This window comes from Catharus ustulatus, chromosome 10 (genome assembly GCF_009819885.2).
Source record: "Catharus ustulatus isolate bCatUst1 chromosome 10, bCatUst1.pri.v2, whole genome shotgun sequence".
NCBI classification, from domain to species: Eukaryota; Metazoa; Chordata; class Aves; order Passeriformes; family Turdidae; genus Catharus; species Catharus ustulatus.
The window spans coordinates 10,241,106-10,260,336 of NC_046230.1; the positions used below are offsets into that span (position 1 = coordinate 10,241,106).

Consider the following 19,231-nt stretch of genomic DNA (forward strand, 5'->3'; position numbering starts at 1 on the left):
GCAGGATTCAGACAGAAAAGCAGATAAAGCAGATGTTTTGCATTTTAGAAAGCTAGCACTAAGATAAACCAATCTTTTATTTTGTAATATGTAGTCTCCACAAAAGCTTGGAGAGCAAAGTTAGTGTGTCAGAGTGTAAAAGCAGAACACAGCAAAGTTTAAAAACCAGAAGAACTGTAGCATGAAAGAAAAGATTAAATAATTCTATAGAAAATTATTCATCACCATACATTAGTATAGAAAATACTTGCAGTAATCTATGTGAAGCAATGTTTAGTTAAGCCATGTTTCATGTAGGGTTTGAAGAGTACTTCTGTTTCTAGTATATTGATTAATATACATGACTGCATGAAATATAAATTCATATTACACTGGAGATACTTTACCCATTATCCATCAGGGTACTTATTTCAGAGCTTTTTCAGAAAATGGTACAATTCTCACACAGTTGCATAACATTCAATTCATTTTGAAATGTTTACTATACTCGTATTTGGCACTTAGGTCTAGTTCCTCAGAATTATTTAGAAAACTAACTGGAAGTGCATGAATCACAGTACAGTTTACCTGTGATGAGGACAACCTAGGAAAGAGCCAGAACAACTGCAGGAGGTACTTATTATTGATTAATTATGGCCAAGTAATTCAGAACTTCTGGGCTACTGAGTGAGAACCCAAATCAGGGAAATTCCCCCTAGTCTGAAAGTCAGCTGTTTTTAAATGGCACTCCAGGTCAGGTTTTTGGTATCTAAAACAGTCTGTTCAGTAGCACTGAGAGACACTGCAGTGGTACCAGTCAAAATACTTTTCCTGGGATGCCCTTTTGTTAGCACAGTGTTACAGAGATACACGCATCCTAGGCCTCTATTATGAAAATCCTACAGCATGGGGGACTTTCACATAGACATAATCCTGGAGGATTAGGATAGGATCCAAGGACACCAGGGCAGTGATCATGACACAGCAAAGCGTGCAGCTAACTGCAGAAACACAGGAAGAAAAAGGTGTGTCTTGCTTTTCTGGCAACTCAGGTTGTACACAAAGAAATGGGGCATGTGGCGCTTCCAAAATTGATCCACCATATTCAACCTTCCTAAACCTAAACTTAACCATTTGTACTTTAATAGAAAACAATTTTCATAATTGACAATTTTTCAGTTGGTCACCAATCAGGACATACATATACATATGTATGTATGTGTATACATATATATGTATATATATGTTTTGTATATGTAAGTTTTTTCCTCACACAATGTTTAAATTACTGGTGATCTCTAAATAGAGATGCATTCTGAGAAAGAACAGCCAAGATAAACTAGTCACCACTGGACATATTTCAATTAGCAATTAGCAAAATGCACAGTTACTAATTTTGGCATGTAATGTGAAAATGCGTCAGACCTGTTTTATAATTATTCATAAGACAAAGAGAATTCAGGGGTTTTTTTGAAGTTAGTATATTGAGTAAGATAAAAAGTCTGCGAACATTTTTAGAGTCACCTAACCCAAATAAGAAATAACACAGTTCTCATAAAGCTAGAGAATGGCATGGACATTCTCTTTCAATCAGCCTCTTAGCAGAAAACAAGCACAGATTTCTATACTTTACATGTATTAGGAATTACATCTAACTCCTAGACTGATTTCAAAGAATCCTTAATACAAGACAGGTACCATGATTAGTACAAACCCAATTAGAAACAAAATTCTTTACAAACAATCTTAGGTTTCTTCAGTGACAGCTGTACTTGATACCAGTGACAGAATTATGCTAGTTTGTCAGATGTGTTTATGTCTGAATACTGATTTATTGATTTATCAAACATGTTGATTTTCAGGAACAGCAATGTGCACAAAATGAACAGTATTTACAACCATAATTATCATTAGTTCTAATCACCACTTACCCTTGATCCTTTTTCTGGAAAGCACCGACAAACTGAACAGTCCTGTCCCCCGCATGGATCAATATATGCATACCCTCCCTAAAAATGGAAAGGTTATGGATTTATCAATGCACAACAGACAACAACCCAACAATCACATCATAAAATATTGTCAGCTGGACATATTAGCTGATTAGATGATTTTCAAGGCAAAAGATCTCTCATCAACATGCTGGAAAGGCAGAAGCAATAAGTAAAAGTTTATTACTTGTTGCTGCAGGAGGTGGAAGATGTAACTACAAGATATGTTACATAACACTAAATATTACAGCCAAATATAACTTAGGAAACCAGCTGCACCTGAAATAAATTTTAACAAAATCAGAATTTAATTTGCAATGTGAAATTTGTACTCCATCACTTTATTTTAAGAGACTGTTCAACTACACAGAAATTATAAAAGGCAAAACAAGGTGAAGGAGCAATAAGTTCACTCAGAGATAAGACCTGGAATTTAATTCTTGTCTGTTAAATGAAACTGAGTATATGCATGTTTTAATTATGCATTGCCTACTAATAATTTGCTTATTTCTTGTGTTAAAAATTTCTATTATTGTCTTTATAATAGCATAGAAGTGACTGCTTTTTAAGTGAAAATGCAATGAGAAAAAAAATAATATTCAAGGGAAAATGACAACACAAAAAAATGTAAATTCAGTAGATCATCTGTGTGGTAAATTAACATTATTTCATTGTTCTTTTCTATTTCTCCAAATGTACTAATAAACACACATCATATGCACTTACAAACTAAGTTGGAATGCCCACTAAATAACATTTTTTTCAGTAAAACTGTATAAATTATCAAAGATACTTTAAAAATAATTTTAACAAGGAGGTAAAAGATTTAAGAATAATGTAGGTAAACAACTAATTGGTGATAAAACAAGTACTTCCCCAGTGTGGGTTTTCACTACTATCAAGGTCAAGATTGTTTTGTTACTGGTTTTCATACCCAACAGAACACTATAGGCTCATACTTCAATGTTTCAAGGAGAAAACACTGACAAATAATAGATAAAGAGAAAAAATTCTGTTCTATCTATAACATTTTTAGAATGTCTGGAATTCTCAAACCTCAGAACAAGAGGGTATGATGATCTCTCTGACAGACTACTTGTCTTTCCCATGTATTTCCCATGAAATTACTAATCTACTCCACACTATTCTCTCACATAGTTGTTAGAACCTTGCCTCTCCTGGAATGTCAATAGAATACAACTGTCCAATAACAGAACTATTATCCTTTCTTCTGATTGAACAGTTATTTTTAAAACATATTTCCATCTTCAACAGCTCAAATAAAAAGGGATGAGTTTGGGGATTAAAAAAAAAAACAAACTACAAAATAAGAGCTTCTAAATATTTGAAAGAATACAAAGAGGAAGGACTTGAAAGAAGTTTCAGTGAGGGCATTGCAAACATAAGAATAATATGAAAGCCCAGTACAGAGAGGATAAAAAAGTAGATATTGAAATCATATTATATGTGAAATTTTGGCTTCCGAGAGATGGGACTGTCCATAGAAGCCAGTTTAAGATCTAGGCTGACATACAGAGCAGAATGGAAAGCTAGAATTGACATTGCAACTTTCCAAAGGCAGCTCAAAAAGGCAGAATTAGCATCTAGGAAAATCCAGAGCATAAAATTGCAAAATATATAAGCTGAGTAGCAGAAAGGCAAGTCAGAACTGCAGAAATAGGGAAAGGAACATTGCAGTTTTCCCACAGAACTACTGCCCATTGTGGTGCTACTTGTTTGAACTCTACCATTCTATCTCTCACCTGCCCAATGTAAATATTAATGTCACTTACCCCATCAATTCCTTGAGTTGAAAAAACAATCAGCAGCCACCTGATTTAAAAGAAGAAAGCTAAATTAAAACTACACTCACAACATCAAGCATTCATAAAAATTTTGCCTGTAGAAATTAAGATTTGATCAAGTGTACATATGATTAAGTCCTGTTTGGGGTTACTATATAGTACTTTTATAAGAGGTGCACATCATGAAGAAATGGCCTCCCATGCTGTAAATATTTGTGGTTTTGGATTTGTGATACTGAGGAAAGACAGATAAGCATAGACTATGTAAAAGTCATTATAACTCCCCCTTGTAACCTATTTCCCACAATTACAAAGGGCCAGAGAGGAACCATTCCAGACAGATTTCTCCATGGGCATCATGAGATGAAAAATGAGAAGAGACAGGAATGATCTGCATCTACCCTAAAATCAGTTAGCTAGTGCTGCTTTCTTTTGCTTTGAGGAAGAGGGCAAGAGAAAGTAGTGAGCAAAGCCACATTCAGAATAGCCACAATTTCAGAGCAGCTGCTGGGGAAGCCCAGCTCCATGCCAACCATTGCTAGTGATGACTTGTAAAAGTTTACCAAAAAATATATACTGAAATAAAAAAAGGTAGCCCAAAATTTCTGCAGCAATACATAAAATAAGCATTCTTTTAAATTATTATTAATGCTAATATTATTTTTACTGAGAACTAAGCTGCATAGTCATTATATAAAAAGATAAATTAGGCACAGCCATAGCACACAGACTTCTGTGTACTATTCTACAGGCTACAGTGAAGCTTATTTCAAAATTACTCCAACTTTGCAAAATATCTAAGCATTTCTTATTACTGTTAAATTGATAGATGAGAATATATCTCAGTGAATCTGGTTAAAAAATGTAGTGATCTGTAAAACTCACCAGGCAGCTGTGATAAGCCACTTAATCCGTTCAAATGAATCCTTTGTTAATGCCATTCCTGCTGATTGAGGATTTGTATATGCAGCACTTTTTTTTTCTTTAAATGGCAGGTCTTCTCTTTCCTTCTGTTTGTGGATGGTCTATAAACACTGTTCCATACTGGTGGTGTTTTCCCCTCTGAACCTGTTTCTATTAAAATATACATCCAATGTACACATGAATAATTACTGGATAACCAAAAATAAGTCTTAACCATTTGTATGTGTTGTGTTTGTATGTGTTACGCTGCACAGCTTTGTGTTGGCACTACATTATATTCTTCCTATTCAGGCCACATTTTATTTTATCAGCAATCCAATTATTTCAAGGGGACTATAATGAAACTGCAGATCAACATAAAATGGGGTACAAGATTTCAGCCTAGTAAAGATGGTCTTCATTCTGTGTTTAAAATAATGAACAAAGAGCATCTTGTATCATTATTTCTTAAAAAGTTTTCATAGCCACAATTTTAGTTAAAAGCATTAAGACAAAATATGCAATATCCATGTAAAGTAAAACCTAATGAACTTAAAAAAAAAAAAAACCTGCAAGGAAGTACTTGCTATAGTTTTAAAACCAGACTGAGCAGCAGCATCTTTTGCAAACTGGGCTGGACCAGTCTGTGCCAGCATCTGAGCACAGGAAGACCAGTCTGAAGGCAGAATAAAACATAAGCATTTCAGCTAAGAGTTCTATGCATATGCATGGACACAGGACAAGCATTGGACACATCACCTAAAGTTTTTTAGCTTTATTAGTTTCAGTTTTATTTGTTTATTTAGTTTTATTTTTAAAACATTTTTTCTACAGCTTTTGCCAGGATTTAGGAAGCTGGAAGCTCTGTGTGCAGGACTCACCAGTGGCCGCCACCGTCCCACACAGTCATATTTTGCACACATAAATTGCATTATCCAGATTATCAGAGGCTTCTGCTTTTTAGCACTCTAGTATTCCCTGTGTGGGAAATAATTTTGAGGAGACTGAACACTGACTGGAGTGAATGGACAGAGGTTTGCTTCCTTTGGAGAAGTGTCGTGAGCAGGCAAAGACACTCGGTTCCCGAGCAGGGAGTAAGGATGTGAAGTGCAGCAAACTCTGCTCTCTGATATCTGTTCAGGCAGCAGCCATGTGTTTGTTAAACATGAGGGTACAGTTCCTGAAACATTGCTGGTTTGCTCTCTATTATTTGTATAGTGTGGCATTTTCTAACCAGAACTAATCCATAAATAATATTGACTCCTGTGTGTATGCACAGTATATCCAAATCCCACAGTACTAAGAGGAGACTTTGGAAGCTGCTGTGCACTGACTGATGAATAAATAGCCTAAAGGCAGCCAGTCCAAGCTGCAAGATCACTCTCTACATGTATTGTACAGTACTCCATTCATCTGTCAAATTCTTACAGTCTTGCTGTGCCCCAGCTCCCCATCTGTAAGAAAAGAAAAAAATAACAACATCCCTAATAAAAAAATAATATTCCAACAACATTCCTACCTCACTGATTTTTTACATTAGTAATATAAACAATATAAGCAAAATTGTGAGGCAATAAAATATTGCAGGGACTGATTGCCTCAAATGGAAAATCCAAGCCAGTCATAAAGTGTTAGACTTTGCAGAAATGTGTTCCTGTTGCCCACTATCCATCTCATTATTTAATTATCCAAACAGCTTCTGAAAATTAAGAAGAAATTAAAAAGAAAATTATATTTGGTACATTTGCTTTGTATTAGCAGCAAAACTTTTATTTTCAAATTAAAATCCATTTTGATCCAACCCATTGACACAGTTTGAAATAATACTTAATGCATGAGTGGAAGACTTGCAACCCTCTGCTTTTTATGTTGTCATGGCTATCTAAACTCCATCATTTTCCAAACAAGTTGAATTGTTCAGCAGCTAATACAGTAACAGAAAGAATACAAGGTGTTGTTTAGATTGATGTGTCAAATTGATCTCATTTTTAATGTTTTTGAAGCAATCACAACAGTTTCCTCAATAAAATATCCCCAGGATAGCACACTTACTGCCACCAAAGGAATAGGTTTCATATGAGACCACCAAACCTCACCTCAGCCTCAGAAAAGAGAAGAGGAAAAGCTGGCACCATAACATAATCTGGTGTTTACTTTCTAGACAAGAATCAAGAGGCAAGACAATTTCATTCTCAGTAACTCTGTTAAAGAGCAGGGGACGTGAGCCATAGTTTGAGGCAGACACAGAGCTACAGCTATTGAGGTAAAAAAAATTATAGCAGTCCTACTTGTATTTTCATCACACCCAAAGGAAGCAACATCACATGCAACAACACCACACAAGTTGCAAAGTCAAGGATTCAGAAGTTGTGAAATAAAAAATGGGATTGTGTGTTCAGTGTTAATGTGGTTCTTTTATGCATATAATTAGGACAGTCATTTTAAGTACATGAACATATATGCATATATGGGACTTCTGCCTCATTCATGATGGACATATTCAGTACTCTTTCTATCCTTTCCAATAAGTCCTATTTTTTCATTTACAGTGTTCTATACAACTTTGTACTTTATACTAAATTCATACAACTTCAATGTTTCTCACAAAAATATTCCTGCAAATAGTATTATCCTTTCTTTACCATAGAGAACCAAGGAAAAAAAAGTTAAAATAATTAAGTACCAGTTGCTGTGGAAAAAGACAAACATTAATTAGATGCACTTTCAATTGCTTTCTAAAATTAAGATTGATCTCCAGTATTCATGTACTGGTGCTTTTGTTGGATTTTTGTAGAATAGCTCTACAGGCTGCTGCAGGTATACATTTTGGCACAACTGATGCAAAGCCTGCCTGGACAGCTGTTTAGACAGCCAAGATTGTCTGAGTTTGTAGCTCTCAGATAATATCATGGATTACAGCAGTATCAGCATCACAGTGTGCATCAAGATTCCACAGGATTTCTGTGGATGGACACTGTCAATTTTGGACGTGGAGAACAGGGGAGAGAACATCAGTGGCTGATCTTACCTTTGTAGCAGCTCAGTGCTCCTTTGGAGTCATGGACCTGCCCTAGAAACTCACCCAAGGGCATGTATGCTTCTCTGTGACAATCTCAGAGTGCAACATTACTTGCTGTTTCTTAACTCTAAACACACAAAACTCCCATTCAGTGTGCCACGCTACTTAGCAGCCAGCTGCTCAAGGTCAGTGAAGGAGGTGGTTCTGGGATTGAAGAGGATCCTTTTTAAACATTTTGCCTTTCTGATACATCTACCTTGTTAGCACTTTCACATTTTTGTTATTTGTTCCAATAACTCATTGGCCTAGTATATAACAGCTGTCCTTTTGAGTACTATTTTCTTTAGTCAGTGAGAGCCATGCTGGGGCATTTTGCATTGAAATTGTCATCATTTCAGAGGACTGATCACTCTCCTCCACTGTAGTCTCACTTGCTCTGACCTCACTGTCTCATAGACAGGTTGTGCACCTTTTGTTTTCCCTTTTGTATAAATGAGTGTCTACTACTTTCTCTCTAACGCCAGTACTTCTCATGTTAAATTTCAGTAGTGGATACTATTTCTTCTACATGGCCACCATCCATCTGGCCTGAAAACAGAGGAATTCTCTTCCTTTTTCTCCATACCTTTCTGTCTATACCAGCTTGCTCTCACAGATGTTGGATATTTTAGAGTCAAGTTTCAGGGCACATGTTGCGATGTACAAGATCTTTGGTACTGAAGATAATGCTCACCTCTTCCTGAGGCATTTTTTTACTGGTACTACCAAGCTTTTTGGAAAAGTAGCTTCTGCTAACCAGCTTTCACAGCAGATTTCGTAGGAAGTTGAGAGTATGGTCTACTGAGAGGTGGTCCAGCTCTACTCTTGTGCTGTCAGAGAAGCTGTTATACAAAGTTCTGTGGCTAGCTTTCTGCTCACAAAAGTCTTTAGCTTTGTATTTAATGAATACTCCTAAATTTATATACATATACTATATAGCTGCTTTTGCTGTATCACTTTTAGTGCAAATAAAACCTGTAACATGGAATTACCTGTATAGCATCCATGAACACTATAGACAAGATAAGGCTGCTGTGGCTGGCAATGCCAATATGCTAAGTTTGCACCTTCTCAAAACAGCACTTTATTTAGTGAAAGGTTACCTTGAGCATCCAACACTTCAGTCAATAACATAAATGTGATAAACTTTACACGTCGCCAGTACTTTACAAATCACAATTCCATTCGCAAAAGCTTTTTATCGTATTACGCGGAAATACTGAGGAGAAACATTTCTTGCTGCTTTCCATTTACGCGGTGGGGCAGCATTTTGTCTCCCCCGGGAGTTTTCTCTGTCATTAAGAAAACACTCGAGGGAGTGGAGAGCGCTGCTAAAGGAGCTCCCGACCGTGCCCGGCAGCGGCGGGATGGCCCTGGCGGTCCCGGCTGCCGCTGCCTTTCCCGGTACCGCCTCGCTCCCGCCCGGTTTCACCGTGCCCTTCTCCCTGCCGGGACCCGGGCCGACCCCGCTCCGTGCGATCGCAGCCCGTGCTTTGCTCGGGCGGTGCCCGGGGCTGGCCCCGGCCCCGCTCCCCCTGCGCGGCCCCGCGGTCCGGGCGGGCCCGCCACCTGCGCCCTCACGGCGGCGCGGGCGGGGGATGGAGGCAGCGGGCAAACCCGGGCCACCTCCCGCTGTCCCGGGACGGGGCTGCCCCTCAGGGCGCTGCCCAGCCCCGTCCCGAGGACAGCCAGGTGCCCCAGCCCGGAGCTGCCCGTCCGCGGCGCTCACCTCAGCTCTCAGGCGGGAAAGCCCCCGGCACCTCGCTCACTCCATGCCCGCTGAGGACGGACGGACGGACGAGCGGCGCTGCCAGCGCTGCCCAAGGCAGGACACGGGGGGGTGTGAGGGGGTGGAGGAGAGGGGTGGCCGGGGCGGGGCCGCGACCCGGGAGCGCTGAGGCGGGTGCGGAGCAGGAACCCTCAGGCCAAAACCCACGGGAAGGTGGGTGGGGGGCAGAGTCGAAGCGCCCGGGGACGCCGCGCAGGCAGCGCCGAGGGGGGGATGGCCGGCGGGGGCTGCCCCGGCCGCCTGGCGCCGGTGCTGCTGCTCGCCCTGCTCTGGCCGGGCCGCGCCGCGGCGGAGGTGAGTGAGTGAGTGAGTGAGTGAGCGAGCGCCGGGATGGGACGGGGCGGTGGCGCGGGGTCCCGCGGGGGCGGCGGCGGGCCTGGGGCAGAGCGGGCTCGGCCCCTCGCTCCCCGCTGCCGCCGCGCTGCGTTGGCCGCTGGGCAAGGAAAGGTGAATGCGTGTGTTTGAAATGATGCGCCTCGTATGCAAGCCCGGGCAGGGCGAGGCAGGGCGAGGCGAGGCGAGGTGAGGTACATCTCGCCCAGCTGCCGGGCACCGCTACCCGGACACCGCCGGGGGGATGAGGACGGCAGACGAGGCCGTGCCCGGGGCACCGCGTCCCCGCTGGCCTCTGGAGCCTCCCGCCCTTCCAGCTGAGGGGACGGCACGGGGTGCGATGGGGGCTCCGTCCCGCCGGCAGCCCGGGAAGCGCACGGCCAGGACGGAGCGGTGTGCCAGGGGATGGTCCCCGAGGCAAACACCTCCGTACCGTCTGGAGCACCTGTGCCACCTTCATGGCAAAATCATCGTGCAGATTGTCTTTCAGGCTTAATGGTGAGTGTCCATCACCGTTTAGTCAGTAAATTCTCCTAGATCATATTGTAGTCTTTTCTGTGCCTTTCTCCAGTGTCTGGTTATAACATTTGGACTGTACATTCCCAGCCGGTAGAATAGCAGTCAGCTGTGAGGGTACGCGGGTCGGTGTAGCTCTCAACATTTCTGGCAGTTACCAAACAGAAAACTGCCGGTGTCCGTAAAATTCTGGTAAAAATCAAACACACGAAATTGACGGTTTGAAAGTTTCCGGCAAACCTACAACACAAAAACCTGGCAGTTTTAGTAAATTTCAAGTTACTTCTCCCGTAAGAGTCAACAGTGTTATTTTTCCCTTGTACGAGTGTGTATGAGTAAAGCTCTAACACCGTACATGAAAGTCTTTACTGCCTCTCAGAAGATTTTGAAGTTCACCTTTATAAGGAAGAAATCTGATCTTGTACTTTGCTGTTGCTAAAGCAGAGCCACATTTTGCTATAATAATAAGCAGTCTAATTAGTAGTAATGGTTTTTTTCTGAACTCATGCAGCTCTTTCACTCACCCATTCTGGGTAGTGTTTGGAAACAGCATAAGTGCCTCACCCAATATGTTGGGTTTTTTCGTGGCGCTCTATCTCGACTGGCAGTCTACTTTAATCATTTAACAAAGATCTAATTGTTTTATTTGTAATCGAATTAAAATACCTCTTAGTTTTAATGTAGAACAGAGGTACCAGATCTATTTACAGAGTGCATGTTTTCTGCAGAGTTGTTTCAGGCTCCCTCTAGATCTGGATGTGGAAGATTAATAACTCAAGACCTGTCTCTCTCTTCTGCCCAGTTTGCTGGTTTTTGTTCCATTCTCCTCTTCCTCTGCTGATACCTGCCATCCATTGCCCCTGTTGCTCTGAAGAGGTGGATATCATCATGTGGGCTTCTGAATGGCTTTTAGCAAGCACAGGCTGTGTTCCAGGAATGCCTCCCCCTCTCCCACAACGCACACACACTTTTTCTAAGCCTCTGTTCTGGCAGCTCTATCTAAACTCCTAATTAAATATTAGTGGCTACTGTAATTGACATGAAGTAATTGATGAATAAATCATTGCATCTTGGGTAAACTGTTCATTGCAAAGAAATAGGTGTAGGAAATGTTCTAAAATCATGCTACACTTTCATGTCAAAATAAATTGATGTTTGACCAGCAAGAAATTCTTTTGCTTTTTGCATCAATTAAAAATGTTTCAACATAGAAAATTTCAGGTGTAGTTTATTCCTGAAGACAGGAAAGTAAATTACTCATTTGTGCCAGCTGCTGTTTATACAGAAAAATTTTAGTGCTTGCAGCTCTTCACAGAGTCCAGACTTCTCTGCCCTTAGGAGGCTGGACTTTCTGGCCCCTGCTAGGGAGTATTATTGTCTGCATTCTTGGCCACTGGCATGCTCTAATCACATCTTCTGAAAACTCAGCAGAAGAAGCATCTTCCCATGTCAAAGGCTTTTCAGCTTCTTTGATGAACTTCTTTCTTCTTCCTTGACTTGAAATACTGGTGTTACAATTCTTCAGATTTTTCTGCTGTTCATTTAAATATTTTTGAATCATCATCATCAATATATTTTCACAAGATACATGATTCTTCCTATTAATATTTTTTTTTCCAGAAAAAAAATGGATTTGCTTTTTCATTGCTTAGTTTTGCCTAACAGCACCTGGAACTGATAGTGTCTTGATGCAAATGTACAATTCAATTAATTCCCTTAAGTGTCAAGATCTTCTCTTTTATCTTAAACACTAATCTAAAAATGTTCCCTGAACTTTGTTGCTTCAAATTACATGTTGTTTCCATTTTTCCTAATAGAAAAAATACCTTGGTCAATTTCTTTAGTACTTGATTGATATTGTGGCACTGATAGCTTTTATGATGGATCATATTAGTATTTGTTCAGAACAAAATAAAGAGAACTTCTACTTGAGCAAGATTACTTGCTTGCAAGTTAGTTGCACCTCATCTTACTACCACTTTTTAATTTGCAATGTTTGTTAGCTCACAGGATAAAATTAGGTGCACCTTGTTACATTTTTGCCTCCATCACAACATTTCATGTTTTTCATCATGTGCTGGTGGCAAAGGAGGGGATGTAACAACCTTGGTGACTGTAAGACTTGGGAAGATCTGTTTTGTATCCCCTTCCTCACTCCTGCTGTCTGTGACTAGATGAAAGTGTTCCTATTTCACAACTAATTTCATTTCTTACAAATGTTAGAATTTGTATGCAAGTACTTAAAATTAATATTCTTTGCTTCCTAATAGCAATTTTTTTTCCTATTTATATGCAACCTATATTACTGTCACAAATAGATCTTAATACATGGCTTTGGAAGGGTAAAATAATGTTCCAGCTCAGCCCATGGCTATCTCCAAGGCTGGCAAGAATGGGATGCAGGCTTAGTTTGACAAGGAATCAAAGTGTTGGAGGCACCAAGTGTCATGGTGAGAATGTTCCTTGTCTGACAGCTTTTGGAAGCACCCAAGTTCTTTGTTGCACAAGCAGCTGAGAAGGGAAGATGTGCACCTGAATATACAAGAGAGTTCACAGAGCATGTTAGAAAAACAAGTCCTTTGTGAAGTGCTCACTTTGATTTGGTTAATGTGATCCCAGCTCTGAAATCAAGGATGGTGTTGCTCTGAGAATTGGGTCCAACTTCTGCTAGACTGTTCTGCTCCTGATTGCCTCCACGTTTATTGTAATTCAGCCATCACCTCCATAGAGAAGCAGGTCAGTGTCACAGCACTGCAGAGCAAGGCTTTTCCTACTGGGCCAAGAGAGGCAGCATAAACTGGCAGAGGTACCCTGATGTTTGTGCATCCAAATTGATGGAATTCTGCTGCTTTGCATCACATTGCCCTGATGCCCAAGAAATGTGAAGTGTACCTATGTGTGCTGTAAAAATTGAACTGTTGACACTTGATGCCTCTTCTAGAAAACCTACAAGACAAATACACATTTAAGCAAAAGTCTATAGTTCAAGTTATTTTGCTGGCTGAATAATACCATTAAAATGGTTAGAGTAGGCAGGCAAACACTGGTTCTTTCTTCACTGCTTTGCATTTCATAGAGATAGAACCATTTTACTCATGATCTGTGCTAGCAGTGTCTTCTGCAATACCTAGAGCTGATTTGATATAACAGATCTTTGAAACAAAATACTTTGCTATTAAGTGCAACTAGTATGGAATGTCCGGTCATCTGTTTTACTGTCACATTCTCACCTTACTGCCTAACAAAGTAATACTAGAAGCATATTGGCATGGATTACAGGAGCCTAGGAGGAAGGTGAAATACAAAAAGAGTTTTTCCTTAACTGTTTGCAGCCCCAGTCTCTCACAGTCACACTGAAAAAGTTCAATTTTGTCACATCTAATATATTTTTAGTTCCACTTTCATTATTTGTCTTAGCAATTTTGTGATAGGGTACAAGTCTCACAGGTTTACAGGATTTCCATTTTGCCTGGGTTTAGTGAAGAACTTTTAGCTAGGGCTTTGTACCACATTTTTCCACAGATTATTTTGGATGAAGCTGCAGGAAGAAGTGACCTTTAATGTTTTTTTTTAATCTGTGAAATCACAGAGCCTTTCAAAGAAGGAAAAACCAAAGCATGTGCAATAAGCCTTCTCTGAACAAGCTACTGTTGCTTTCATTGCTATTTGCACCACTTAACAGAAGATGCACACAAGGAATTTTATGAATATACAAATATACGGGCCTGAGGAGACAAAAATGTTAGTGAATACCATTCCCACACTCAACAGCTGGGAAGAAATATAAAATGTGTGAATTAATGCTAACCATACTGTGATAGGTAAGCAAAAATTCACTAGTTAAATGGTGTGTATTCTTTGTCATTAGATTGCTCTTTTGAGGTGATTGTTAGGGAGGAAGAGCACGGATGAATAAGCTGATTAAACACCCTTAAGAGTTTGCTACACAAAACAAAATTGTGTGCCCTGAATTGCTTAATCTTTTTTCCTTGGAGAAAAGAAAAATATTTATTTCTGTTGTCCTCATGTTCTCTTCAAGGTCAGGAGAAGAAACCAGCCCTGGAGACGGAGTTCATGGCTCTGTCTTTGGAAATTTTGCACATCTGGATATATCAAGAACAGTTTGGTTCCATTTTTGATAGTCCTTATCACAGTGACTTCCACCCTAATGAGATAATTTATAGAGTAAGGTATTGGTCATTATAAATGTAAGTGTCTAAATATTCTGTGGGTGGTTTAGAAGAAGAAGGAAAAGCATCATTCTCTTTATCTAAACAGAGTGAAATTCTGTATCTTCTCTTTATAGACCAAAAGTAATTTACACACACAATCCTCCCCAAAATAGGAGATTTGAGAGCCTCAACATAAAGTTTTTCAAAACTGCACACAATATACCAGCTCTACTTATATAGATACTTAATAATTTTAGGCAATGTCTACAAAATAGGCCTTAGTGGCCATCACTCCAGAGCTCACAAATCGTTTGAGTTCATGAAAACTCAGTGTGCTTATTGTTTTCTACATCAAAACATTTTATCTGTTTTATCCTAAGGCATGATGAAGACATGGACAAAGTGAAGATTTCTAAGCCCTACTATTCTCACACTTCCCACTGATAGTGAGTTGGAGAGAAGGGAGAAGCCCAGTAGAATTAATTGTGCTGTATCTGCCTGAAGTAGAGTGTGGTTGGCACCATGGGAGTTGGATGTGGAACACACTCCCAATTACACAGTGGTGTGTTTTCCTTTTATGTTGCAGTGGTTTCTTGGAACTTCTGTATGAACAGTGGTTTCTTGGAACCTGTCCAAACAGGTTCATCCACAGAAAAAACCAAAAAGATAGGCTGTACAGTAAGTATATCAACAACAAAAGAAGCAAGAGATACCGGAAGTTCTCTGAAAATTTTGTTTTCATCTGGCTTACACTGTTTAACCTAAGGTTTATGTTGCTGCTTTTTTATTGTTCTGAGCATGAATAATTATGAGAGATCTGTCTGACAGACAAAACTATTTGTTATACAAAGTTCTTAACCAACAGGCTTTTGCTGTAAAAAGTAACAGAATTTTTTCAGAGTGGTTTCAATCTCTGAAGTGAAAAATGGGATTCATACACACGTTCCCCTTGGCATAATATAAAGTTGTTTAAATGTTCACATACAGAAACTTCTTCTATTTCTCTCTGCATGTCATTTAGCTTAGTTGGTTTGAAATACCATTATAAATATATCTTTATATTAAATGAATGAGCAAATCCCTTCCAAAAGAATACATACCAGTTTAAAATTAAGGATTTAAAGTAAGGAAATTCTTACCAAGTTCAGATAAAATGTGTGTTAACATCATTTGACCATGAATTGTGTATCTGTAAGTTAAACACAAAGCCCTGCTTCTGTGAAGTGTTATGTTTTCCTATGACCACAAATGTTTAGGACTTCTCTCCTGCACCTCACACTGAAAGCAGCACATAACCAATAACACAAGGCCTGTGTCACCAACAGGGCATTTTGATTCAATAGTTATCCCCTGAGCAAGGTTCTCATTATAGGTGTTTGATGGAGCTCATTCAACAACTGCACAGCCTGCAGCACAACAGTTGTCTCCTGCTTTAGACCCAGGATCTGTGCATTGGGTGCTATTGACCAGGGTGTTTATTAGTTAAGCTACAGGTGTATTTCTTTATAATGGAAAGTCTAAATGAAATAATTTTCATCCTGTGCTAGGTATTCAACTGGTAAGCAAAATGTATGAATTGTGATAGCAATGCAGATGGTTGTTAACAGGAGTCTTCTAAGGTAGGAGGAATGTCTGGCTGCCTTCCAGTTCACAAGTGACTACACAATGTTTCAGGGTTTGGGAACTGACATATTTTCCTTCATCTCATCATCTCCTATTTCTGCTCTATGTTGTCTATACTTATTGAAGGCTTAATAATTTGGTTTTGTTGTACTGGTCCAGCAATCACTAAAAAAACACAAAGTTCTTCGTGGTCTTTGATAATTTTAATGAATTCATGTTTGATGCTTAGAATGCATGAAAAACTTCTAGTATACAGATTCTAATTGTGAGACTGGTATTTTGTTTTGATAGCAATGTTTTGGAGTGAGGGGACCTCATTCTCCAGGACCTTGCACGCTCCGTGGTGATTTGCAGTTGTGCAACATGAGGAATATGCTGCCAGGGTCACGTATCCACTAACCTTGTCTAGCTAGAATTCCTGACTGTGCTAATCTAGATAACTGTCTTAATACAGGTGCATCAGAAGAAAAAGTTTTTCTTTATATGGCTTTTCTCACAGTGGGAACCTTTTTCTGTGAAGCTCTGCTCTCAGATCCACTTGTGCAGGTTAGGATAAATTTTCAAAATTGTAACTGTATCCAAGCTAGAAACTTTAGCTACCACCATAATGTTCTTCAGAAAGTGCAACATTTAACATATGTGCAGCATACCTACCCCAACACAAATCTGCAGGGTGGATAAATGGTAGAGCAAAACTTTCCACTTCCTGTAATCACAATGTATTACTCCCACCTTTATTAGATGCAACAGAAAACATGTAATAGAGAATGAATGAAATGTGCCTTTTGAAGTTTTAAGCACCATATTAGCATCAACTGTTGGAGCAGGGTTATTCTATGTGCTCAGTTGTGATTTATAGATGCAGCTGGGGTGTGTAAAGTGATTGCTCTGCACTGAGACAGCTCAGGAAGAATTCAAAAATCTCCATGTGTCAGCAGCCCTTGAAAATTCAGAATCAAGACTTAAAGGAGCTGTCTCACTGATACTTAATTTTTAATAAGTATTGGCACTTAAGAGAAATTACAGAAAACTTGAAATTAGCTGATAAATTACTTCCATTTAAAAAGGACCACTATGATGACATGTATATTTTTAGGCTGCTCAGGATATTATTAATAAGCAGAAAGATGGAAAATAATAAAGAAGTGGCATCACAGAAAAATAGATATTGTCGAGTAAGTCTTGTTCCACATAGTGATAGAGTTGTAATTCAGTGATTCTGTAAATTAGGAGATAAAGACCTAATGGCAGGATAGGTGAGATGCTAATAAGTATCAAGTTTAAATGAAAAATTAGTTACGCATTTTTAAAAATAAGTCTGATCAGCTGTTAGAACAACCAGTGAAGGAAAGTGACAGATTCATCACCCACTTGAGAGAAGACACGTGGGCTATTTTTGCTGTCCACTGTAATTAATGGATATCACTTGCACTGCTTTTAATTCATTTGAAAATACCTCATGTTGTACAGTCATCTTTCATTTATGTTAACCAGGATTTACTTTGGGCATTAGTGGAGTTCATCCATGAAATTAAAGACCAGTCAGGCCATAAGTGCCAACTTAAGACCCAATTCAGCCACTTTACTATATTCCTACACAACACATTTAATTTCATCTCAGCTTTCATCTAAATGTCTTTATTACTCATCCTGTGTGGTCTTGGTCTGAAATATACTTAAAGATTATGGGTTTTGTTCCCTGCAGCAACACATTTTGCTCTCTGTTCTGGGGGCACGATTTTTAATGCAAATTTGTATTTTGAAATTATAGCTGAGCTACTCTGATCTTCTCTGGATCTGGAAAAACAAGGAAACTCTAACAGTTCTGTCATTGTATATATAATGTAAAAAAAAAATAATTGGAGAAATACTGTATCATCCTCACTTCGGCTCTGGTTTTTTTTTTTTGTGTTCTACCTTCCTGCCTTTAAACTATTCCCAGTAGGACCGCATTGCCTTACCAATGTGAGTGACAGCACTCAGAGAATAGGAATGCTGGCATTGCTTGCTCTCCTTACATTAAGACTGTCACATCCTTTGGTATATTCAGAATTGATAACATCCCTAAATACATTCTGTGACATTCTTCATGTAACCAGTGCTACTGACAAAGTGCTCAGAACTGTGTAAGATTCTCTCCAAATTGTTGCCACCACTGCAGTGACTAAGTAACAGTGCCATGCTCAATCTACATTAACCTTTGTGTGGGTGGCACCATGGTCTGTAGTATGTTATTTCTTCTTTCTGTGTCATTTCTTTGAGGAATTATGTGAAGGAGAAGACTGGAATACCTTCTAAGCAGTTGGTTAAGTTACTCTCTGAATCAGGAGGAGGAAGAGGTCAGAGCCCCGCAGAATACAATCCTGGTGGAGTGTAGGAAGGGCAATTCAGGGTTATAGATAAGGCTGCACCCACTGAACAAGACATTAACCTCTGCAATAAATGTGCCTCAAGGTGTACTACTGGAATTGTGTATCTATTTAATATAACACTGAAACTGTCACTGAAAACACTTTGGAGAAGGACTCCTCTGTAAATTATTCCAAGTGCTCTGGGGTTTTAATTTTGGTTTGTTGGTAAATTGATTTGATTTGGTATTCATATAATGATCTGGCTGTATACTTTGACCTAGATTTTAGACCAAAAATATTTTTCATCTAAATATTTGAAAGAAATGTAAATTATTATTATGAAAATCAGAAAACCAAAAAACATGCAGTAAACCTGTGGCTTTAGTTAATACATTTACTTATGTAGATGTTATTGTGAGAATTTTGAATAAACTGTTAATAATTAAAACTCAGTTTCCTTATCTTATAACCTGGCAACATCATATTGGCTTTTTTATGATCCTTTGATAAAGGATCTGCAGGCGTCTTGCAAGGATGTGAAAGCATCCAGCAGTGTAAGTGAGCAATGATTTTTTGGTTCAAAGCCCTGTACAGAAGGCGTAATCTAATGTTATGTAAAAAAAATCATATGCCAAAACCTTTAATATTATCCAGCTAACTGACTGTGTAATGTTAAATCATCTTTGGTCTTTTCAGTTTAGTTTAAAGTGA

At 39.2% G+C, this 19,231-nt stretch overlaps 2 protein-coding genes across 3 annotated transcripts in view; one reads left to right on the plus strand and one right to left on the minus strand.

Moving 5' to 3' along the window:
• COL4A4 (collagen type IV alpha 4 chain) overlaps nt 1–9,555 on the minus strand; it is a 67,001-nt gene extending 57,446 nt beyond the window's left edge. For both annotated transcript variants that reach the window (XM_033068946.1, XM_033068945.1), the window contains exons 1-4: nt 9,466–9,555; nt 4,661–4,843; nt 3,764–3,803; nt 1,911–1,988 (exon numbers count right to left, since the gene is read on the minus strand). In XM_033068946.1, coding sequence (XP_032924837.1) covers nt 1,911–1,988; nt 3,764–3,803; nt 4,661–4,716 — 174 coding nt within the window. In that variant the 5' untranslated portion in view covers nt 4,717–4,843; nt 9,466–9,555. The remainder of the gene's footprint in view (nt 1–1,910; nt 1,989–3,763; nt 3,804–4,660; nt 4,844–9,465) is intronic.
• Nucleotides 9,556–9,738: 183 nt separating this feature from the next.
• COL4A3 (collagen type IV alpha 3 chain) overlaps nt 9,739–19,231 on the plus strand; it is a 57,606-nt gene continuing 48,113 nt past the window's right edge. The window contains exon 1 of the mRNA XM_033068910.1: nt 9,739–9,819. Within this exon, the coding sequence (XP_032924801.1) occupies nt 9,739–9,819 (81 nt within the window). The remainder of the gene's footprint in view (nt 9,820–19,231) is intronic.